Source organism: Amblyomma mixtum, chromosome 4 (genome assembly GCF_055824585.1).
Source record: "Amblyomma mixtum isolate Tamu chromosome 4, ASM5582458v1, whole genome shotgun sequence".
In the NCBI taxonomy this organism is placed as follows: domain Eukaryota; kingdom Metazoa; phylum Arthropoda; class Arachnida; order Ixodida; family Ixodidae; genus Amblyomma; species Amblyomma mixtum.
In genome coordinates, this window is record NC_143015.1 from 7,482,817 (window position 1) to 7,508,148 (window position 25,332).

Consider the following 25,332-nt stretch of genomic DNA (forward strand, 5'->3'; position numbering starts at 1 on the left):
CAAAGGCGCGTCTAGTGAATACGGTGTCTTCGCTCACTCCCGTCCTCCTCCCTTCCCTTCCGGCAAGGTTTAGGTGTCCACCGAGATATGAGAGACAGATACATTTCCTTTCCTCAAAAATCAGTTTACCGACGAGTAGAACCGAATGGGCGATGGCGTTCTATGGACTCCCTGGCAGCGTTGCAAGACGCTGTCGCGTTCTACACTCAGAGGCAAAGCTTAACATCTTAACCGCACATCAGTGACCGCACTTTAGGTCAAAAAAAGTGCCGCCCTGAATTTTGACGGGTGTCCACCGAGATATGTGAGACAGTTACTGTGTAATTTCCTTTCCTCAAATACAATTTTGATTTTCTTCATTACGGCTCTCTTTGTCTTTCTTCTTTCACTCCCACTTCCTCCCTTCCTCTACGGTGGGGTTGAGGTGTCCACCGAGCTGACAGAGAATTACTGCGCCATTTACTTTCCTCAAAAAGCGTTGCGGTCAAAGGGCAAGGCATCACGCCGAACGGGTGGTGGCGCCCCGCCGCGGTGGCTCAGTGGTTACGGCGCTCGGCTGCTGGCCCGAAAGACGCGGGTTCGATCCCGGCCGCGGCGGCTGAATTTCGATGAAGCCGAAATTCCAGAGGCCCGTGTGCTGTGCGATGTCAGTGCACGTTAAAGAACCCCTGGTGGTCGAAATTTCCGGAGCCCTTCACTACGGCGTCCCTCATAGTCTCATTTGCTTCGGAACGTTAAATCCCAATTAACCAAACCAAACGAACGGGTGGTGGCGTTGCGTGGACTCCCTGGCAGCGCTACAACATGCCGTCACGTTCCACTCCTAATGGCGAAGCTTAAGCGTCATTAATTAGCAGTTAATTAGTATTCAGGCATTAATCAGTAATTAATCATTAACTAAATGATTTGTCATCACTTAATAATTAGTACTCAATTATATGTGACGCCACCAGTGCCACAGAAGCAGTCAAAGTGGTGCGGAAAACGCTTCAGCCTCTACGCACTTCACAGTCAGTGCCCCCTGAATTTTACCCTCGCTGAGAGCTCTGTGCTTTCATTCCCCTCATTATAACCTTAATCTTGTAATACAGTGCTCTTCTCAGTGTATTTATTGTACTCAAGTGTCATTGCCAGTTTTATGACACATCTGCTTTATTTACTATTCCTATTTGCATTGCATGTTTTGCCTTTAATTTCGACTCTTAACGAAAATAGCACTGAATCTACATTGATATGTTTTGCCCTCTCCGGTAAAAATCCCAAGAACGGATTGACAGTATTCAGAAGTAAATAAATAAATAAATAAATAATGACTATAATAAAAAAACGCTGAAAAAAGTTGTTCTTATTGGCTATTTATTAATGAAAATAGCAATGGAAGGAAAAAATTTTCCTAGCCGAGGCACCTGCCATCGAAACCTGAAGCACCTGACCTGCGGCTAGCGGGAATAGGACAGATAGAAGGAAAGAAATTGGGGAGCAAGAAATGATGGGAGTAGGGCGGCAACATACACTACGTAGGCTATGGAAATGCAGGTGGGATGCTGCGCCAGGCATGGTTGCTAGGAGTACTTGGCACTCGGTCGTGCAAATTTCTTGGTTGGTTGTAGGCGGGGGGGGTGAGGGGGGGGTGAGGGGGGGGGGGGGTGTTACGGCCGGTCGCGGCCCACGCGATGTCTTTCACGCTGGCACAGATGGGTTGCTCTGCGCAAGTCAGAGCATCGCACACGCGGCGCCACTGTCTGCGAGAGAGAAACATCGCTACGTTATTGCATGACAGAGGCGCTGTTTGAGCAAAGAAAAAAAGAGACGAATTCTTTCTGTAAATCAACACGCGCCTTTTGGTTGGTTGGTTGTTGGGGTTTAACGTTCCAAAGCGACTCAGGCTATGAGGGACGCCGTAGTGAAGGGCTCCGGAAATTTCCACCACCTGGGGTTCTTTAACGTCCACTGACATCGCCAGCACACGGGCCTCTGGAATTTCGCCTCCATCGAAATTCGGCCGCCGCGGCTGGGATCGAACCCACGTCTTTAGAGCCAGCAGCCGAGCACCGTAACCACTGAGCCACCGCGGCGGGGACACGCGCCTTTTGAATCTCATGTGGAAACCAGAAAGAAGCCAGAAAGGGGGACATTGCTGCGCGTGTTGCGTTGAGTGGTCAGGGGTCATTTCCAGACTGCTATGTATACCTGTCATGACATGATTACAGCTATATGCGTTACTGCACTGCACTGAACACACAGGTGGGGCCAGCGCCCCTTGGAGTCCAGTGCTCTGCCAGGCAATTATGGTTCGGCGTGCACAATTTCTTTCCATTTTTGTCTTTTGACGACCCCCCTACTTACCAGCCGATCTCCCCATGAGTCGCAACTCTAAGCTGTTCCAGCAGTCGAATTGAAATCGTTCATTTAATTGTCCTAGCGCCACTTGTTAACCGCAAGAGAACAGGTGAATTTTTCTTGATTGCCACGAACGGCCCCTAAAGGTAAACGACCTTCAAGTTTCGCGTCTGTCCAGTACAGCTCTATTACACTTTGTGTAATAGGGCTGGTCGAAACAAAAATATTTTCCTATGCAGTACATGAACACTTTTATTGATGTGATGTTGGCGTGCTACGGTGTTCGGTATCACTCCAGACATGGGGAGGCATGCCGCGAGTGCTGAGACATCTCCTCATTGGCAGCCCTCGTAGATCTGGTACTTGGGTGACGTGCCGCACAGGAGGTCGAAGACGAAATGGCAGCATGTCTTCGTCTCGTTGAGCGCATTCCTAGGCACCCACAGCTGGCAACCTGCTCATGTGTTGCAACAGGGAGAGAAGGGGAGATTTAGAGTGTTAAAAGGTAGTGAGCTCAGAGGATGACAACAGCTATGTGTTCACTACATTCGCTGAGGGAAAGAGGTGCATGTAAGAAGGTGCCGCTTAACTGTATGTAAATAAGAAGTTATCCGTGCGTTTACTTGCTGATACACACAGTGATTCTATACATAATTTAGAACCGAAGGAAAACACATATCCGAGCAACGGGCTTGCTATAACTTCACCCGATGGTATTAGACTCCGCACCTCGGACGATACATGCGCAACAATCGATGGCAGCACTTGGGCACCAAAGCAGAGTCCTCTCCCGGGCCTTGCCCAGTCCGGCTCTGTGCCTATGCCTCAACCGCTACCAGAACCCCCACGGCAAACCGAGCCTCAACCGCCGCTACCGACCCGAGTAACAAACTTAACACTGTATAGGGGAAGGAATGTTGTGTCATTGCTATCAAAGCATGCTTTGTATGACGTCACTTTTCAGGCTATTGCGGCTACATAAAGCAAAGATTGCGACAAGTGCGGCGGTTAGTTGGTTTTCCATCTTTAAATCTGTGGCAGAAATGCGCTGTGTATAAAAACGAGACGAGACAGGACTGGACGACAAAGCGCAGCTATCAACTGAATTTTATTAATCAAAAATAAGACATATAAAGGAAAAAGGAAACCATCAAGGAGCATGCGTGAAATCCTTATCCTGAGAAAACGGCATGAGCTTTCTTCGAAGAAAGGCAATCTCTCTGGGCGATAACAGTATTGAAGGCGTGCTGGCGCAACCTTCGCTACAATTAGCTATAAGGAAAGCCTCAATTATATCTCTTCTTATCCTGTCTGATCGCGTGGATAGCACGTGTTTTTTCTAGACGCGGTTTTCTTTTTTGGCAAGGTTCGCAAACTTTGCAGTGATCTGCAAGGGTTCCTGGGCCGCTAATGCTGCCCAGGTTTCTCGAGTGTTCCTGCAATCTGATGTTCGAACAGCGGCCAGTCTGTCCAATACAGCTGGCACCACATGCGAGAGGAATGCTGTAGATAACATTCGTTTGGCAGCGCACAAACGGTTCCTTATGTTGTTGGGCACATGAACTGCGTCTACGCTGTTCCTCGATTCTGTTGACCTTTTGACGCAAAGACTTCGGTTTTTTCGGAGCAGAGAATGCCAGCTTAACCTTGTGCCTACTGTCAATCTTTTTGACGCGGTGTGAGATCCTATGCACACTCGTAAGTGTCTTAACTGTTCACACTCTTCGGCTTAGGTTAGGCCAGTCGTCATCTCATATGTGCATCCCGAAGCTATTAATCTCCCCAGTTTAAAGTAATATGCCATATTGGCTGGTTCGCATTACATACCCTGCGTAGACCCGTTTCTTCCTAATGTAGACTAGTATGTTATCAACCAGCGTTTGTTCTCTGATCCACTCTAGGCCAAAATCTTAAGGTTGCGAATCCTACACAATACTGGGCATGAAAAATTAAAACTCGCACTCTTCCACAGAAGCTATGCACAGCCCCGCTTCCTCTTCGTGCAAACCGCCACAGTCGAGAGTATTGCATGACCACACATTCCGGATTCTGGGTAGCAACGCGTCCGTATTACGTCTGGTATAAGATGAATCTCATCAGGTGACTTTTTTGGGACTTAGAACGAGTCGCCTTAAAAGAGACGGAAGATACAAGGTGCTGGCAATTTAAAATGGTGCCTGCAGAGGCGACACATGCGAAGCCGAGCCGGTACACAGGCACAGGCGCTCTGCTGTTCCAGCAGCTGAATATGACTTCGCAGGTAGCGTAACTTGCTGCAGCACCCGATCTTTGGCGAATGCGAAGTGCGATAATGCCCTTTCTTACGGCTTCTCGCGGGACGGTTACGTTGAGACGCGGAAAACCGAAATTAGAGGAACACTTAAGGCGATTACTAGGTCACTGCGGACTGATAGCGTTGGCTCACTCGATAGCTAATACGACATTTGTACCTAAAAGAACGCTTCAATAAGCCAGAAAGTGACGTATGCATGAACAAACACTATTTTGCCGTCTTGATGGGCATTGCCACTGCAATACGAGGACAGCAGCGCGGCGACCATGGCTGGAAGTGTGGAGAGTCTCGTAATTGAAACAACGGAAAACAGATGCCGCAGAGAAAGGTTTCTCTAGAACACAAGTGCTGTTCGCCTCGTATGCTCTGCTCCCAGGCTGAGTGTGCATCTTCTACTCAGGAATTTCAAAACTGCAAACTCTCAACGGCATTCAAGGTGTGCGTGTTCGCTACGCGTCCGGCGATGCCGCGTCGTTCTGACTTCAGCCATCGAATAGCTACATTGTGCAGGGTGCGGGCGTTATTGAATTGCAAAGTGTTTGGTTATTTATTTTTAGAGCAAGCTCAGGCCAGCTCGCGTGTATGCAAGTCGTCAACATGTGAAGCCACTTTGAGCTATTGGTCTTGTTTTATGCATAGCGGGAAGGAGAATACGCTTTTAGATTTGCTGAAAAATAGCTCAGAAGTAGGACACCTGTCCGCCATTACCTCTTAAATGTTCCATCAAAGAAAAGGTTTCCCGGCGTGGGTCACCATACACGCAGTACCTAAGGCACCCGCAAGTTAGGCAGCGTTTGTCGCGAGAAAAGCGTTGCAGCATTTGATGCATGTTGGCCAAGATTATTTGGGCATCCCCTGACGACCGCTATAGGCGGCAGGCGGTAGACTACAGTCCGGAACAACGTGCCCTGATTCTTTTCCACTTATAACTCACAGGAAGGAATTCAGCCCGACTGAGCCCTCTCTTTGAATCAATTCACGAATGAAGAAATTGCAGCGGCCGCAGCAGAATCGTTCACAAGGGCTGCCTGCGGTCGTACTTAGTCCGTAGAGAGTCAACAAACCACGATAATCGGCAGCACAGTGCTTGGTTTGGTGAGAAATGCACGTACAATTTTTCCCTGATATCAGGCGTTCCAAAGTTTCCAATGCATTCGTTAGAGCACCATTGCTAGCCGCATGCTTTTGGGGATCCCTTGAAGCATACGTGCACGCTTCAAGACGACACACAACGCACCGAAGATCACACGCTCGCATTATCGTTGCCGACATATACATGCGTGAGTGCGATCAGCAGTTTTTTCTGCAGTCAGCGGTTGCCTTCGCTGAGTTTCTTTCGCTGAGTTTCTTTCGCACCTGCGGAGCTTGCAGCCAGACGCAGACGCAACCTGTGCCACAGTCAGCCTCCATTTATACAATCGGGGACAGACGCGACCAGCACTTGCAAGTCACTGCCGTGACTACTTAGGTGTTAATTGACTTTCGGTTACTGTCCGTTTCCAGTCTTTAGAAGTGACTCACCTGATTGGTCTGGTTGCAAGAACGTCACACGGCATTTCAATTTTTGCAGGCGCTTTAAATGATGTCTTAGCAACGCAGCTGCCTTTCCGTGTAGGAAAAGCGTCGGTAGTGTTCCCGAGGAACACTCTATCGGTCTTGCTTCTAAAGTCTGAAATTTCTCTTTATTGTCCATTTAAGCCTCATTTAGTCGTGAGAGATTGGAGCTTACCTCCTTCGACGTAGCTGCTTCGAAGAATGCGGCACTTTTGGCATGCGAGGTAAGCAGCTGTCAAGTCGTATTCGGGACGTGACCCTGGAGTAGATGAGAAGCTCATCGTTAGATTTGGATGTAATGAACTGAAGGGTTAATTTGAGTGAAGCCGACACGACGAGTAGTAATTGCAATAGCACAAACAGTGTAGAGCACTTCTGCAGGCAGCTCGATCTAAGCCCTGATAGCGGAGCATTCGAAGGCCTGCACCGTGGGCTTCCGCTTCATGGGCGCTGGTTGCTTTATCGTCGGATACAACTCAAGAAGAAAGCGGCTGCCTTCTAATGTTACAATGCAGGGAGCGGCAGATGAAAGGGGATACTCCCCTTCCTCCGTGAACCTCCATGCATTGTCACGCTAGGAGGTCCATGAGAATCGGCCGGCGCCATGGGCTGGAAGAAAGTTCTTTGACGGTAAAAAGTCGCTTTGTTCTTGAGTTGTATTTGAGTATAGCATGCGCGAAGCTGATATCCATAGGGACTGAAAGTTGTGGAAACATCTCAGCATGTTCTTCCTCTGGTTTGCAGCGGTTTCTGGATTATGCTCGCCTGAGTTTTACGATAGCGATAGCTATATGCATTTCGTGCCTTAAATAGGCATCGCATGTACCGAGTAGTTTTTCCGAGTATTACTGGGGAAGAAATCAACGAGGTGTCTCACGAGAAATCATAACTCCTTCATCTGCATGAGACAAGCCCCTTTCATAATCCTTCCATTCATCAACTCCAGCTTCAGCTGTAGCCCCTTTCTCCCCGAATTTTTTCTAACCTAATCCGCCCTGCAACGCCTGCCTTCGCCGAAACCACTGCGCTACCCTTAGGGACTATTTATTATATTTTGTTCTCGTTATGTGGATTCTCTCTCCAAGCCCATACCTACCACATTTAGTCCTACCCATTTAGCCGTGAAATATTCTCCGTCCTTTTCATGTTCACGCTATTCTTCACAATTGACCAACTATGGTACTTGGATTTTAGGAGGCACCTCGTGCTTTCTGGATGAACTCTATGTCTTTTGGATAATATATCAGTTATTTCTGTAGTAAAATGGCAGGTTGGGCGAGTTGGTTAAGCATCGTGTAATAAAACAGCGCAAGGACACAGGACGAGAACGGAGAGAAGACACACACGGCGAAGTTGCAAGTTCAGCGCCGTGTGTGTCTTCTCTCCGTTCTCGTCCTGTGTCCTTGCGCTGTTTTATTACAAGACAGTCATTTCTGACGGAACATGGACTGAATAAACTAGATATTGAAGCATACTTTGTGCACTTTGCGATACACAGGCAGTATTGCTCAGTGCGAACATATAAATTAGGTTGGGTCAAGGGGAACGATAAATAAAAATAATGTTGAACTGTGAAGACAGTCGGCATTGAGAATGCTTAACATCGGCGTATTTCAGGCTAATGACGTTGTTCACAGTGTAGCCAGGCCCAGACTTCAAGGTCAGTTCGACGAGCCTGTTGTAACGAATTTCGAATGATTCGAAAACAACACAACATGTTTTAAGCAAATAGAAAAAGGAACCAATGAGCCATCCTATGCAATGCGTAGAATCAGACACAACTCTGAGTTTTTTTTTAATTTATTTAGTTCACTTATTCATACTTCGAATGCCTCAGGTGGGGAGTTACTGCCTGCACGTCAAAGAACCCGAGGAGGTCGAAATGTCCGGAGCCCTTCACTACGGCGTCCCTCATAGCCTGAGTCCCTTTTGGACGTTAAACCAGCAACAAACTGCATAAACTACTAAAAGTTAGCGATTTTTTTTAATTAATGCTAGAAATGCACTGATTTATAATGCTGACGTGCGTCCACAGCGATTTGGTTGCAGTCCTCAGCTGTCTGGCCAAAATAATGCACTAAGATGCGCAGTGGAATAGACAGATAGTGGGTAAAGTAATTTATAATGATTAATGTTGTGAGAAATACGTTGAGCAGGCATAATTACGATGTTTTCAAGTGGTGAGCGGTAAAATATTCCCAAACAACTCAACCTGGCTATTTTACGGCGGAGATAAAATGATGGAAAGATATGTCGACATAAGATTGATGACGCTTGATTGGAAGGAAAAATCAGAATAGGTGTATCTGGCGAGGTATTTGGGATGCATTCTATAGTGATTTTATTTAACATGGCCCCAAATCGAGCATCCGTATTCTATTTTTGGATGGACGAGCATTTTTAGAGACAGAATTGCAGGTCTCAGATTAGTACGCAAAAAACCAAGAGTGGTGTTAGTGCCTGTAGCAATGATGGAGAGTTGGCCTGATCTGTTCAGGGAATGGGTAATCTTGACAGCAAGGTATCTGCGGAAGTTAACTCCAGAAATATCAGTGTGACATATATGGTACTTAGGAGAGACAGAACAGTTTGCGGGGAAAAGTGATTTGGGGTGGTTCTTAGTGACTTCAACCGTTTGCAGCACCGTGAGAGAACGCAGTTAACGCTGGATTGTAATATTAATGTACCGTTGTCGCCCGTGACAGGACGATTCATTACGGAATCTCATCAGCAAATAATCGCATATTGGATGTGACGCTAGTCAGCACCTCATTAACGTAAATTCGAATAATAAATGCACCAAAACCGTACATTCTGGCCATCTGGAAATGAGGGGGATCAGAATAAGAGATTATTTGCATGTACAAACCAATGACGGTTACTAGGGAAGCATCGCATGCAGTCGAAAAGAAAAGCGCCATAGACTCAAATAGGAAAGTAAGCAAAACACTTTTCTGAAAGACTTTCTGGAAAGCTTTTTTAAAATCTAGGAGTAATTCGTGTGCTGGTATATTAAGGTCTACACTAGAACTATTGACGTAGCGAATATAGTGATCGTTGAAGGAGCATAACTTACCGTTTCGAAAACGTGTTGATATGGGTGAAAGGTGTGCGCTGATATGAGGAAGTTTACGGTGTGGGAGTAAATAACGTGCTTCGCCAACTTTAACCTTACGTTTGTGAGTAATATTTATGAGACGATAATCCTTAAGTAAAGATGGTGGAGCCTTTGTGAACCATCATATTGCATACGTTGAAGTCCCGAGGCACAACGATAAATGATAATGATTGCTCAAATATTTGTGCTAGAATAATGCGTCACATAATTTATTGTGTTTTATAGCAATTCGAAACCGATGCAGCTAACGCCAGGTGAGGACAAAGTCTCAAGATTTTCTTGTCGCTTTCTCGAAGGCACTAGCATGAAAGAGGATGGATGGGTGGCGTGCACAATGGAAATCCTGAAGGTTAACTTCATGCAGTTCGGAAAATAGAGATGAAAATATGGAACTGAGTGCTTTCTATATTTCCTGATGGGAAATTTGGTGCTTATCATCGTCGAAAGGAGGTAACCGTTTGTGATACGATGGGTTAATAGTTTTCTAAATCTTCCAAGAATTTGTATTCCACATATCAGATAATATGGTTGAATAGAATGCGGTCATAATTTTTACGGAGTTTGAAATATTTTTCTGTCGAGTGGTTTATTTCTCAATCTAATGAAGTGTTTAAAACTGACCATTGCCATAAAACATTTTCTCTCTGTTGTTAAGCCTCTGTAGGGTGGCGTTCAACCGTGGGGACGGCAGTCACACGGTTGCGGTTGTGGTGGAAATGTGCTTTTCTGTAAGTTCGTGCACTTTGCTTTTAAAAAGCGACCCGTTTGTTTCGAGAGTGTCAGTGACGAGGTATGTCAGACGCCACGTGTTAAACTCAGACATACTGCCGTTTATGCTTAAGTAATCATCTCTGTTATAAAGTGTTAATATCTTTCTATATCTATTTGTGAGACACCTGGCAATGCAATAAGGCCTGTGCTTCTTCGGTTCTGCGCGGCTCGTGTCATGTGTACTCCTTGTACCGACATCGCTTATCGAAATGATGCCACTGACCTGCCCATTACTTGGATATGCGAGTATAGCGCTTTAAAATATTTTTTCAAATTCCTCCCCGCCGCTGGAATTTAGGCGTTCAAACCTGCATTCATTAGCAAATGTTTTTTTTTCGAGCTGCTACGAGCTGTCTGCTAGTCCGAAAAGAAATAATCTTAGAATTTGACGTGCAGAAGCCTACGACTGTCGATGTCTTCATCGATTTTACAAGCGTTTGACAGAATCAATCAGAAAAAAAATTGGTTTTTAAGGGCGCGAAATGGCGCAGTACCTGTCTCATATCAAGGTGGACACCTGAACAGCGCCATAAGGCAAGAGATAAATCGGGAACTGAGTGAAGAAAGGAAGCAAGAGATGCCGTAGTAGGGGGCTACGGAAAATTTTCGACCTCTTGGGGATATTTAACGTGCGATAGACCCTGGTTCTCACTGATTTTTTTTTTTTCAAATAATTCGGGACTGCCTAATATCCCATCTCCAACAAGCTGCAGAGAGCAGTGAGCAATTCGATTTCGAAGACCTTCTTGGGTAGCGCAGGATAGCATTTCGGGACCACTGAATTCCTTCCTTGTGTTAACAACATCGCCTTCATATGCTAGCGCCCAGTTTATGTGGTTTACACATGGGACATCCCTTTGTTCTTCAGAGGCGCACAAGTGCCACATCTATAGTAGCAAGCCGGAAATTATTTACACCTACTTCAAGCAGAGTCCGAACCAATTTTGGTAATATAAGGAATTATAAAACTAAAATTGATCTTTTAAGTGTTCATAATAAGTTGATTTTACATCCCGGCACTTTCTCTTAGGCAGGGCTAATCACTGATACATGTGCTTCTAGTGGTCACAAGTTTGTTGTTAATTTGTGGTGAGAATTTATCCTCGCATAAACACGTGGATAAATACCCCTGTTCATTTCCGCGGGCCCGGTAAGAAATGCTGACAGAACACTACGGCATGGAGTGGGGAGTGCATTAGCAGAGCGTGTCAAAGCGCTAAGACATGGTAGAAAAAATGGCTTTCACTTGTGCTGCTCTAGAATGCGTGTTAAATGGACTGATGGACTGATGGAGTGATGGCCCCGTATTCATGAAAAAACGTTATCTTAGGTTTTATGTAAATCCTAGACGTTATGAGGAGCATTTTGTATGGGGTCACAGACATTTTCAAGCTACATAGGCTTTAGCTTTTCATCGGTGGTCCGTCCCCTTTTGAGTGGAAAATTCATTCATTCATTCATTCATTCATTCATTCATTCATTCATTCATTCATTCATTCATTCATTCATTCATTCATTCATTCATTCATTCATTCATTCATTCATTCATATAAATCTAAACGCACAGCGCATTTTTGAATAAATAACCACCGACTTCAATGCAACAGCAAGGGCGCGTGATGTCATGAGGTCACGGCAACTCGCCACTTGAGATCGGGATAAAGGCGCTCCCGTCTCTTCTTTCCAGTTTCGTGTTCGCTTCCGGGATGCCACGGAGACGCACTGACCTATCACTTAAAGGAAAGCTACTTAACCAATTCTTAATGACAGCAACCGATTATAACATACGGAGGGATGAATGAGTCGCTCGAGTGGGAATTAATACCCCTTCCTTTATCCCGGACCAGCTCTTCCGAACACGTTCTTGCTGCCCTCCCCCCACACTGTCGTGGGACAACTGCGACGAACCTCGCGCCCTTATTTCTCCGGATTGAACATTCATCCGTGCAGTGCCCAGTTAGTATGCGGTGGACTGTTAAATAGTATCTAACGAGCGCTGTATTTGAGCTTCACACCATGAGCTGGAGACACGTCTCCTGTACGAGTAAGGCATGCGCGTAGCTGGCACCGAAGCCAGTCTTCCGGGCCGGCTGAGCGCAAGAAAAGTGACGCCCATAGCTTAATGACCTCTGAATGATGGCCTTATAAGATGTAATTTCAATTTGGTAGTTGTACACAAGTAATTTGAACCTGTGCGCAAATATCATAATTTAACCTGGTATGTTCATTACAGTAGCAGTTACCAAGTGGAAGTTATTGGATTGTTAAAGCGGCAGTGTTTAGAATTACTGCTATAAGCACTGGTCTTGATATGAAAACAAAAGCGATTTAGTGTTGTCGTTCACATATAACTGAATGCATATTTCTGCAAAACAAAAGATGAACCCACTTTCGCCAACGCTCCGCAGCTAGTGTTATAATAAAAGGAACTTTTCTAAATCTTTATCTTTGCTGTCTGCTACGTTTCCACTGCGACAGGTACCAGTTGTGGCGAGTTTTAATTCCCAACTTACGACCTCTTGTCGCCGTTCACGATTGTCAGATGTGTCGCGTTGCTTACGACAGAGTCGTTCTGAGTAGCGTAGATGCATTTTGCCGTGCCTCCGTAGTTCGGGTCGAATTCGTAGTTTCTGTAGATGAGGTAGAAATCTGCGTTTGCAGGCAAACACTGGAAAAGTGAAAATTCTTACTTAGCCTCGAAGGAGTACCACCATAACGAAAGCTCAGCAAACGCGCCAAACCAATTATGATAAAAAAACACGTCGTCGCAAGTAGGTAGTGTTGTACCAGCGGAAATTAAAAGCAGCATTTCGTAGCAGATTGCTTGCTTCATGTTCACCAACCATTCATCGATGCAGCTTGATAGACATCGAGACTTCTGAATTATGTTTCCATGCTACCAATTCCAATATTAACAACGTTTGTTTGTCTTAGACCCTTCGACTGCCTTGGAAGCTCCCTGGGTCATGTTTCTAAACAGATGGAACACAATACATAAGCCGTAAGCAGCAGCTCCTATGTTTTTGTCGTGCGAAAGCAATGGGGCCACATCTCAAAATCCTGGACGGCAGCCCTGCCGCAATCTGCTTAGGTGTGCCCGCCGGTCGTAAATCTGAGCGAAGAAGGCGTCTGTGAAGATGAACCAAAGAAAAATATTATATTAATTTTTTTCAGACATACAAAATACAAGATTTAAGGCAATATGGCACTTGTACTGATAAGCTAGCAGAGGGTATATTAAAAACCTCAAAAGGCTTCTTTAACTTCTTGTTTGGAAGGAGAGGCAAGCAAAGTGTAGTTTGGCCGATGTGTTACGTACATTACCTGGGAGTATTTATATACCGAAAAACTTCCGTAAAAATGAAATAAGCCTTCAAAATTTCGAATTCTAGGTCGCCAAGGGAATTTATGGAAAGAAAAATCAATACTCATCAAGGCATCAAAGCTTGTTTAAAAATGGAATAAACGTTAAAATTTTGAATCGTAGGTCACCTAACGAAAAAAAAATGAGTACTATGCTTTCTGACTTCTCTGGGATGGACTGACAGCTCTTGATGTCAATTCGACGCGTGGGCGAAAAACACAGCGACCAATATAACACCTCGAAATCCTACTAAAACTAGGCAGGCGCAAAAAGACAACAAAAGGTAAAGGGAGAGAACGCTTCTCGCGAACTAATAGGCTTACTTTGGCTTATTTCGCCACAGTGCGTTATCGCTCTTAATTCTTTGTCGTAGCTACATACACGACCCTGGTATTGTCTCTTATGAAATACACTCACTGGGCTAGTCTTTGTCACGGCAAACACCGCAGTATATAGGATAGTTCTGCCGTGCTCGCCCCTTGAGATCTGTAGTGCATGAATTTTTAAGAGTTCTGGATGCTTCCGGACAAACAGACGTCTTATTTTTTGACTTTAGTAAAGCATTTGACAAGGTGCCTCACGGAAAATTATTGTTTAAACTTGAATCGATTGGACTTCCCTCTTTTATAATTCAGTGGGTGCATGCCTATCTTACAGACAGGCAGCAATTTGTAGCAATCCAGGACTCTTGTTCAGGCATGCTGCATGTGACTTCAGGGGTTCCTCAAGGCAGTGTCTTGGGACCCCTGTTTTTTTTAATCTATGTGAATGATCTAGTGGATATTGTTGAAAAGGATGTAGAGGTGAGGGTGTTTGCCGATGATTGTATAATTTTTAAAGAGGTAGTAAGTGATTCTGACCACTTGTCACTTCAAAAAACTGTGCTAGCAATTGCAGACTGGTGTGAGCGCTGGGGCATGGATATTAACCCAAACAAAACCGTATTATTAAGAATCACAAGAAAAAAAGCGCCCAGATTCCACAGTTATATACTTCACAATCATCCCATTTTAGAAGTAGAAAGCTATAAGTACCTCGGAGTAATCCTCACGAACAAACTTACTTGGTCCACTCATATAGCTGACATCTGCTCATCAGCAGTAAAGAAATTATGGTTTATTAAAAGAAAACTCAGAAACTCTCCCGTGAGTACCAGAATCACTGCATACAAGGCTTGTGTTAGGTCCCGACTTGAATATGCGGCAGCAGTGTGGGACCCGCATAACAAGAAAGACATTCCTCAACTGGAGCGTGTTCAGAGAAAAGCAGTTCGTTTTATTTATGGGAAATATAGAAGGATAGACTCTCCAACTGCATTAATTCGAAAGAGTAATTTACAGTTCTTGGCAATAAGAAGAAAAGTTACCCGTCTAGTACTGCTTCACAATTACATGTCTGGAAATTTGAAGGCAGATCTTCCTGATTGTGTGAAGCTGGCGAGCACTAGGAGAACACGTCGTGTACATGAGCAGTCATTAGCACCAATTTTTGCACGAACTAGTGGGTTTAAGAACAGTTTTTTTCCGAACACTGTCGCGGAGTGGAATGGCCTTCCTTCGGGTCTATGTAAGTCTAGAAATTTTGAGAAGGAGCTCAAGAACTTATTGTATGGCTCCTAGTATCTTGTTTGATGACTCTGGATTTGTGTCCTGTTTACTGACTCGCGGTGTTGTAGCTGATGCTCTTTTAGAAATTTTTTTAGTTGTATGCCCCTCCTGCTTGGGCCAACTCTGGCTTGCAGTATACTGAAAAAAAAAGACTACCCAAAACAAGAGACGAGATAGTTGTAGGCCCACACAACAAGCGCTCGTCGCGCGTGCGTTCAATTGTCTCGTCCCTAGTTTTCCGTGGTCCTTCGATCAAAACGAACCAATACCAACATGACCAACTTTTTGCTCTGAGCCCTTTGGTGGAATGGCTCTGAAGTCGCTCAGTTTTAACCAGGCATGAACGGGGAATGTGGCTTGAACGCCTTCCGAGGACCGCCAATGGTTATCCGGACGCAGTGAACAGGACGGGTGAAGGGGCGCGGCGCCGCGGGTATGAAGACGGACGAGCGACCCGTACCGTCGCGCGGGGTACCTTGCGCGTATGCGACAAACGCGCGATCAGCTCGGAATTCGCGAACGGCACGCGTCAAGACCACGTCAGCGCCGTCACGACCGTGACCTTCGGTATATTACACGGATCCCAAGGACCAACTTGTAACAGCCGAATTATACATAAAAACTCTTCATACATTTTTCAATGAAGTACTTTCTGCGGGGTTACGGCGCTCGGCTGCTGACTCGAAAGACGCGGGTTCGATCAAGGCCGCGGCGGCCGAATTTCGATGGCGGCGAAATTCTAGAGGCCCGTGTACTGTGCGATGTCAGTGCACGTTGAAGGACCCGAAGTGGTCGGTATTTTCGGAGCCCTTCACTACGGCGTCCCTCATAGCCGAGTCACTTTGGGACGTTAAATCCCAATAAATCAATAAACCAACCTTTCTGCGGGGTGATTGTTTTTAACGTTTACCGATTTATATTTTAGATCTGTGAGGTATGCCGGTGCAGTTATCGCAGGTAGATTCCAGAGTACGGGGACGTTATGTGCACACGGCGTCAAAAGTTTAAGAGGTACGCGGGTCGTGAGAAAGGTGATTTTTTCTCAGTTACTTTCTGTAACCTGAAGTCAATATGTGCTGCTATGTGCTCCGCAAAGCATTAGTTTTAGAACAGGGCACGCTGCACGTAATTTTGTAGCCAAGGCTACACGGAATGAGCTTGAATGAGCGTGTCCCGTAAATCTTTGACACACGGTGTACATGTAGAGCTCGAAAACTAGGCGATTATTAGCTGATATCAACTAATTAGTTTCGTTATTTTTTATTTAATGCAGCAAGATTATGTTCGGAAAATGAAGGCCGTGAACATCGAAGGTGAGCCAGTTTATAAGCGCTCCTAATCGGAACTATGATATCAGCTACTGACCGCCTAAAATACGCCATTTCAGAGCTCGATTACTTGGCTTTATAGCAGAGCAAATACTTAACATGGCGGCGCTCCAATTTCTTATCCATAAACTACAAACCCCGTTTCCGTACTTGCCGATGTAGAAGTTAATTTCATTTCATTTCATTCATTTTACCCTCAGGGCTTTCGCATTACAGAGGGGGTGGGACAGTGAAAAAAAAACAAAAAACAATAGATAGATCAAAAACAGGGAAATGTATATGAACAATATTGAAAGATGCCAGAGACAGAGGACGAAAATATTGAGAACAAGTACAGGAGTAAAAAATAAAATAAAAGGATCACAAAAAAGAAACCTTATATAGTCTATATATATGGGTAAACAGCATATCACAATTGGTCTGATTCTAACAGTGCGAGTAATTTGCTTTTAAAACGTGCAGTGTCGCTAACACAGGTGGCTGTGGGTGAAAGATTATTCTAGTCACGACATGTTTTAGGGAGGAAGGAATTAGAGCAGGTCACTGTGAGGCAGCGTGGAACAGCTACTTTTTGATTGTGGTCTATGCGAGGCGAGATGAAAGATGGTGCCTTTACACAGATGGCTTTCAGGCAAGGATTGTGATAGTAAATTTTATTTGAAGGGGCAAATGCGTGAAAGCTTACGGTGAGTGGAGAGTAAGAGGAGTTTAAGATTAGATTTCATTTTTGTTACACTGGCAGTGCGATGGTAGTTTCCAACGATGAAACTGACGCTTCGATTCTGCACGCCCTCGAGTTCATTTGTTAATCTGATCCCGGCGCGAATACCACACGCAGCGATGGCATTTTCTAATGATACACAGCGGGAAATTTAACTCAACGAGCTCTGAAATGAGAGCTTCACACGTTCCTAAGCACACTGCCATTTAATACAATTTAAAGCTAGACTCAACTTCTGTGTGGACTGCCTTCAATTATACAATATGATCTTGTTTCTTTAAATAAAATTTAAAGGGTACTAGTTGTTTTAGCGAAACCATTGAGTTCTGTAGCCTACGTAATGCACGCCTTGCTTGCAATCTACCTGCACAGACCCTGGCAAGATATGTCGCTCGGGGTCAGAACAAAAATCTGTCAACGTTTAAACGAAGCAGTCGCTACAACAGCACTCTCAAAAACACGCCTCGGAATGATCTCTCAAAACCTCCTGAGCAAACCACCTCTCGTAAGCACAACTCGACTTTAAGAATGGCCCTTGCCTCCGTGAGGATGGCATAAGAGCGGCTCGCTTTCCTTCCGTCACTTTTTAAACATGCCTCACTAATGGTGTCTTCGACTGGTCGCTTTAGAGCGCTCTAGAGTGCAATTACACGAGTCCTCCTATTCGGCTGCTCGATACCAGGCCGTCTTTTTGTATTCGGCTGGTTCTTTCGGAGCGCCGGCCTCCAGGGCAGAGCGCTCTCACATGCTCCGAAAAAGAAGTCAGAGCGACCGGGCGCTCTGGGTCACGTGAGTGCTTCTTGCCAATCTCGCGTCGCCGGCACGCCGCCGGTTGCCCTGTTTCTGGCGACGAGGCGGCTATATGACAGTGTTTAGATCTTCTGCTGAAGGTGCGCATTATCTTCAATACCACGAAATTAATCAGTATGTCAATCCTCGGAACGTTTCTTCGCATGCATGGTAGCAGGGACCAACGCGGTAACATCGATGAGCGCACCAGCGACGTTTACAAGCACAGAAAAGGCTTAACACGAAGCGCATTGTACGGAGTATTTGCGCCTGCGTTCTGGATGACACATCTTTGCGGCTGCGGTTGTGCTGTGCAAATGCAACGTTGGTGTTTATCAGTCCGTGCAGTGCAAACATCCTGTTTGTGCATGGCGAAAGTGGAATGTTTTCGTGGATGTCAGATATCGAACTTATTTGGTGGTGACCACACTGATCAAGCTCGAATGTAACGTTGCGGGAACGATTAGGCGCCTCAATGTGACAAAGTGGACGGAGGATAGAATATGAATGTGCTTTGATAAAAAGGTATGATGAGTAAATAAAATGCGCCGAACGTTGCTATCGGTCGGTTCCAGCCAGCATTCACGTGACTGCTCTGAAAGCGCCTCCCTATTCGGCTGGACAGTGCTTCCTCCCACTCAGCTTCGAGTTTGCCACCGATCTGCGCGCTCTCGGTCAGGGGATCTATTCGACCAGTCGAAGACACCATAAGAGTCCTTAGTAAGGCCTCCCTTCGAGCTACCTTTTGTATATGGAGCTACAGCGCTATACCTTCATGATTCCTGACCTCACTCCTTGACCTGAACGCAAGCTTCAGTGCACAACCATCCACACTGCACTTTCGAAGTATAGCGAAGTAGGGCTGCGCCTACGCTGAAGTTACAATGCCGGCTTACGTCGTATCGGCAGCCTTCAGGTTGGACGACTTTGCCACATTTGTTTTCTTTGCGGCTCAATTTTGCCTATGGTTAGGCGGTCGCTTTCCAGTCTCCGACAGCGATAAGCGGACAGTTACTGCTGCCACCACACAGTTAAGAATTCGACGCTGCCAGACGAACAATCTCATCTTGCTAAGTCATCTAGAGCATTGAAATAAAAGGATAGAAATGCAAAATAAGGACAAATAGGAGCGCATTTCTGCAAATGAATACAAGGTTATTAATTGCGCTTGACCTTATTTCCCGGTCAGGCAATGTCTATATTGTTATACACTAGAGCCTTGTAAATGGTTCTCCATTGTTCTGAGTGCCCCTTACCTAAGGAGCGGCTAAGGAAGGACTGCTTTACAACTAAGTGACTCCCTGCGATACTTCCTCTTGTTAAGTAATCATGAATAGGTTCTCACTTGATGTAGGGAAACGGCATAATCTAAGGCGCGTTTAAAAATTTGGTCCTTAGACTACAGCAACCTCCTTTACATTATTATGCTGATGACCTGGTGCTATCTTTTGTGGTCATCCCGATGTCCAGCATGCCTACATAAGAAAGTGGAAGCCGAAATTCGCCATCTGGTTCCTGGGTGCACACAGCTGTAAAACTGGCAAGATACCGGTGCCAGGCCGCAACGGATTTCCTCCGTTGAGTTCTGCATCTTATGTTGCTTGGACGTACGATCGCATACTTTCTTCACTAGAATTAGCTAATGTGGAAACCCCTTTTGCTGTATGCAGCCATTCCTTTTGTTTTAGACATAGGACCATTTCCTTCTTGTGGCCTGAGGCAATAAACACCGCTGAAAGAAGAAAGTGGATCTGCCGCTCCAATTTAGGAGTGCCACAAGGTTCCATTTTAGGTCCACTTCTTTTTCTCATTTTCATCAATGATTTACCTTTGTCCTTAAATAACACAAGATGTATACTTTACGCGGATGATACGACATTATTCACTCAGGAAAGCAATTTCATAAGCCTAATAAACAAATTAAACATGGACTTACAAAATATTGTTTTATAGTGTGAAAAAACTTGCTACAGCTTAATCTTACAAATAAGGGAGTAATTACTCATTGACGTCCACCCAAGCGCAGCCATACGGCTACAAAGGAAAGCTATACAGCTTCCTCAGAAACTTCGTAGTTAAAGAAAAATTCGTCCTGGTCCGGGGTTCGAACCCGGGACCACCGCTACACCGGAGCAGTCGCTCTACCAATTGAGCTAACCGGGACGGCAAGCTTATGGTAGGGCGAGAGCGAATTGATCAATAACTCGAAGTGGGAACAGTGTTGACCAAATGTTTAGGGGAATCCCCCAAGGTGGAGTAGATTTCTAATAAGGGAGTAATTACTCATTGACGTCCACCCAAGCGCAGCCATACGGCTACAAAGGAAAGCTATACAGCTTCCTCAGAAACTACGTAGTTAAAGAAAAATTCGTCCTGGTCCGGGGTTCGAACCCGGGACCACCGCTACACCGGAGCAGTCGCTCTACCAATTGAGCTAACCGGGACGGCAAGCTTACGGTAGGGCGAGAGCGAATTGATCAATAACTCGAAGTGGGAACAGTGTTGACCAAATGTTTAGGGGAATCCCCCAAGGTGGAGTAGATTTCTAATAAGGGAGTAATTACTCATTGACGTCCACCCAAGCGCAGCCATACGGCTACAAAGGAAAGCTATACAGCTTCCTCAGAAACTTCGTAGTTAAAGAAAAATTCGTCCTGGTCCGGGGTTCGAACCCGGGACCACCGCTACACCGGAGCAGTCGCTCTACCAATTGAGCTAACCGGGACGGCAAGCTTATGGTAGGGCGAGAGCGAATTGATCAATAACTCGAAGTGGGAACAGTGTTGACCAAATGTTTAGGGGAATCCCCCAAGGTGGAGTAGATTTCTAATAAGGGAGTAATTACTCATTGACGTCCACCCAAGCGCAGCCATACGGCTACAAAGGAAAGCTATACAGCTTCCTCAGAAACTTCGTAGTTAAAGAAAAATTCGTCCTGGTCCGGGGTTCGAACCCGGGACCACCGCTACACCGGAGCAGTCGCTCTACCAATTGAGCAATGAGTAATTACTCCCTTATTAGAAATCTACTCCACCTTGGGGGATTCCCCTAAACATTTGGTCAACACTGTTCCCACTTCGAGTTATTGATCAATTCGCTCTCGCCCTACCATAAGCTTGCCGTCCCGGTTAGCTCAATTGGTAGAGCGACTGCTCCGGTGAAGCGGTGGTCCCGGGTTCGAACCCCGGACCAGGACGAATTTTTCTTTAACTACGAAGTTTCTGAGGAAGCTGTATAGCTTTCCTTTGTAGCCGTATGGCTGCGCTTGGGTGGACGTCAATGAGTAATTACTCCCTTATTAGAAATCTACTCCACCTTGGGGGATTCCCCTAAACATTTGGTCAACACTGTTCCCACTTCGAGTTATTGATCAATTCGCTCTCGCCCTACCATAAGCTTGCCGTCCCGGTTAGCTCAATTGGTAGAGCGACTGCTCCGGTGTAGCGGTGGTCCCGGGTTCGAACCCCGGACCAGGACGAATTTTTCTTTAACTACGAAGTTTCTGAGGAAGCTGTATAGGTTTCCTTTGTAGCCGTATGGCTGCGCTTGGGTGGACGTCAATGAGTAATTACTCCCTTATTAGAAATCTACTCCACCTTGGGGGATTCCCCTAAACATTTGGTCAGCTTAATCTTACAAAAACCACTTTCATGATATTCCGCTCTCATCAAAAGCATGTCATCCCGAGCCTACCCATTTATCTAGGACATCATATCACTGCCTCCGAATCCGTTACATTTCTCGGCATCACGCTTGACTGTCATCTAAAATTTCATCTACACACCAAATCTATCAGTAAAAAAATTTCGTTTGGAATAAGGGTGTTAATAAAAACTAGACATTTCTTTCAACGCCATGTTCTCTTATCCCTGTACTATGCTTTCATTAACAGTCACCTTAATTAATGCCTATCATCATGGGGTAATACCTATTCATGCCATATGTCATGTATTTCTCACCTTCAAAATCAAGCGCTTCGCATTTTATCTTTCAGCCCATACACAGCCTCTGCCTCACCTCTTTACTCTGACCTAAACATTCTGCCGTTGAAATGCCTCCTTAATCTTAGGTTAGGTCTTCTAATCTACCGCGCTCGCAATGATAACAATCAACTTCTCTGTTTTTCCGAATCTTTCCTTGCTAATAGCAATAGCACTAGATTCTGTGAACAAAACAATATGCTTCTACCAAAAGTGAACACAAATTATGGAATACAAACTGCTTTTTTCTCCGCCATAAAAACCTGGAATTAATTACCACTAGCAATCAAATCCGCACGTTCCCAGCCCGCTTTCTACACTTTACTAAAAAACATCTCTTATCAACCCATTCAGCTTGATGCCATGCTTAAGGTTGCCTTAATCTTATTTCTCTGGCCGCAAACGGTCATATTGTTACTCATCTGGAACCTTTATTTTTTTTTCTCCGCCTATGTTTTATATCTGCATTTATTGAATGCCCATTGTTATCTGATGTCTTTTTGCGTTATTTCTCTTGCTCTTATGATTTGCTGTTTTATGCCTTTTTTGTTAAATTATGCCCGCTAACTATTGCATAACTTATTCATTGCCGAAAATTACACTAATAAGTTTTCACTTCATTGTATACTTATGTCCCAGCTCCCCTGCCAAACTTGTGCACTTTTCTTATGAATTCCTGATGGGAGGTCCCCGAGACAGTTTTCACTTTGGGACCTCCTATGGTACTAACTTTTTTATGAAACAACTCATATTTATTTCGTTTTAATGAACCTTCAAACCTTCAATTCACAGAACAATAGTTTGATCGCCGTGGTGCATATTTTTAAAATTTTCATTTGCTGCAACTGATGATCTGCATTTGCACGCCAGTTCAAAAGACGCTTGTTGAGGAGCTTGGTGTTCGTCTTGTTCTACAGTGGCAACACTTTTGCATTCAGAATTTTTCACAGCTGTCCATTTCACATTTCGCAGTTTTTAATCATGCGCAATAACCATGATTTAAAACGCCTTAGCAAATAAGTTGGCACTAACATCGCTGGAGAGCTAAAATTTATAACGGTTCAAGTGATCCTTTTACAGATACTTCATAAAGATCTTTTTTGGGAACTGTAGCTCTCAGGGTCAGCATCCATTGCGATATCATGAGATATGACGACTGTGTTTATAACTCTAGAAAAAGTAGAAGTTACAGAAGCTAATCGATAAACAGTCGTGCAAAGTATTCGCTTCGGTACAATGTTTTGTTACTTGAGCAAAGGCTGGTGGAAGCAGCGCAACTGGAATGTACAAATGTGCATCAATAGAAATAAAAAGAGGACTTCTGTTATTGCACATTCGCTTCATTATCTCCCCTGGCGGTCCTATGCGTGTCTTAAGAACAGAATTTTACAGTCAGTTTCGGAAAAGAATAAAATTTTCAGGATACTGTGAACGATTTACCGACCATACAAGCTTATCAAGTGAACAATACCATGCCAGCTTTGCGTTGAACGCCTATGAAACAAGAGACTGTAAACAAAGTAGTTTTCGTTCGCATTGGGTCCCGTATGCAAGAAGTGGTGTCTGTTGGCAGATATCCTGCCACGTTGTCCGTGAAAATTATGTAGACTGAAAAGGTCCTCAATGAATACCAGAGCACATTAACAACATATTTCTCGAAATATATTGCTGTTGTTTTCTTTCGCATACTTTGCAGGTTTTTTGGTGTCCAACTAAAAAACGCTCACCTTTCTGAAGTCTTGGTAGGGGCCGAGTGCAGGATTATCGTCTGGGTATTTGCGAAACCCGTGAAGTGGAAAAAGCAGAACGGCTCCCACAAGGGCAGTCGCGATGAAATGCATTTTGCCAGTTGTTACGAACCCGAATCTGCGAACAAGTGTAAGGGGATCGTTGCTGCGTTTCTGGCGGATTCCGGAGAGCTTTTATGCCGCTCCAGGATGTTGTCACGTGTGTCTTTTTTCGCAGCAAACCGAACCAAAAGCTTGTCGCCGGAGATAACGTCTGTTTTGGTTGCCTGTAGTGCGCAACATGTTTTTCGATAAGCGCTGCGACATACATCATCCGCACTGCGACGCATTTATTTGAGCACGTGTCAGGACCAGGTTAATGGAGCGCCGGGGTTTTTGTGCGTTGATAACTCACTGCTGCTCTGCTCAAGGGCTGCCGGCTGCTCAAGCTCAAACTACCAGGCGATCGCTGTGATGGGCGCCGCCTTTATCAGGCACTATCCAGAAACGCCTGATAAGGCCGTCTATAGCCGTGCCGCGGTCACTACCTGCCCAAAGTAGACATTCTCTTACTATTTAAAGCACCTCGCTACCAATTCCTAACTGCAGTTCCCTTTCTTGACTGTTTAAAATTGCTTTGGTTTTCTGCACGCTAATTTTTAGCCGCGCCGTTCTACTCTGCCTGTCTAATTCATTGATCATCTTTTACAGTCCATATAGTGGGTGGCATAGCAACGCAATGTCATCAGCCAATCGCAAATAATTCACGTATTCTCCATTAACTGTTATCCCCAACTCTTCCCATTTCAGTCCCCGGAATACCTCCTGTAAGCAGGGGGTGAAGAGCGAGATTGTGTCTCCCTGTCTGACACCTTTACTCATTGGAATTTTATTGCTGACTTTATAGAGAACTATAGTAGCTTTGCAGTCGTTATAAATATCTTCCAATATATTCACATAACACTCTTTTACACCCTGATTCCGCAATGTCTGCACGGCACCTGAGGTTTCCAGTGAGTCGAATGCTTTCCATTAATCAGTGAACGCTATATATAGGCGTTGGTTATATTCTGCGCGTTTCTCTATCACGTGATTGATTGATGATTAAATCGTGATCACTATCAGATCACGAGAAAGCTCCGAAAAAGGTGAACGACCGCCTTTCTAAAACTGCAACAGATTGCGCTTTCTTCTCATCAATGAAATTTGAAGCAGAAGGTATCAATAAACCGTCAACAGCTGAACGCAAGTGTAAAACTGAGTGCATGGTTGGACGACGATACCGGAATTCAAGGACGGACAAACAACCTAATTCTTTACGGTTTGAAAGATGTGCGAAAAGAGTTCAAGAAAGAAAAAACAACGGGAAATTGTACACAAACTACACAGAAAGACGGACAGGATGGGCGCTGCCAGTCCAACTAGCCCAGCAAAAGGCACTGTTAAGCGCAAAGAGTTCTGGCAAGATTCTGAAAAACAGATTACTGAAAACTATAGCCAGCATCTAGATTTACCTGTCGAGCCTCCAAACATTGAGCCCGTGCATCGCTTTGGCGCATTTCTTTCAAGAGAAGACCGGCCTATCATTGTCGCATTCGCTGGCATTAGAGGTGCACTAAAGATAGTCCTGAGCTCTTAATTTACCGCAGGAACTGGATCTACATGGTCTGAGCATTCTTAGAAACTTCGAATTATTGTCCTTTTCGGTTGATTTTCTTTTAAATCCAAAGTAACGTCCCG

At 45.0% G+C, this 25,332-nt stretch overlaps 1 protein-coding gene across 1 annotated transcript; it reads right to left on the minus strand.

Moving 5' to 3' along the window:
• Positions 1–2,613: 2,613 nt before the first annotated feature.
• On the minus strand, positions 2,614–23,736 carry LOC149345595 (uncharacterized). Its single transcript, XM_089541158.1, has 6 exons — positions 23,593–23,736; positions 12,590–12,744; positions 7,790–7,862; positions 6,727–6,796; positions 6,363–6,446; positions 2,614–2,794 (listed from the first exon to the last, which is right to left on the minus strand). Exons 1-6 carry the CDS (start codon positions 23,704–23,706, stop codon positions 2,676–2,678), a joined length of 615 nt encoding a protein of 204 aa, XP_089397284.1. The 5' UTR covers positions 23,707–23,736; the 3' UTR covers positions 2,614–2,675.
• Between the last annotated feature and the right edge of the window lie 1,596 nt (positions 23,737–25,332).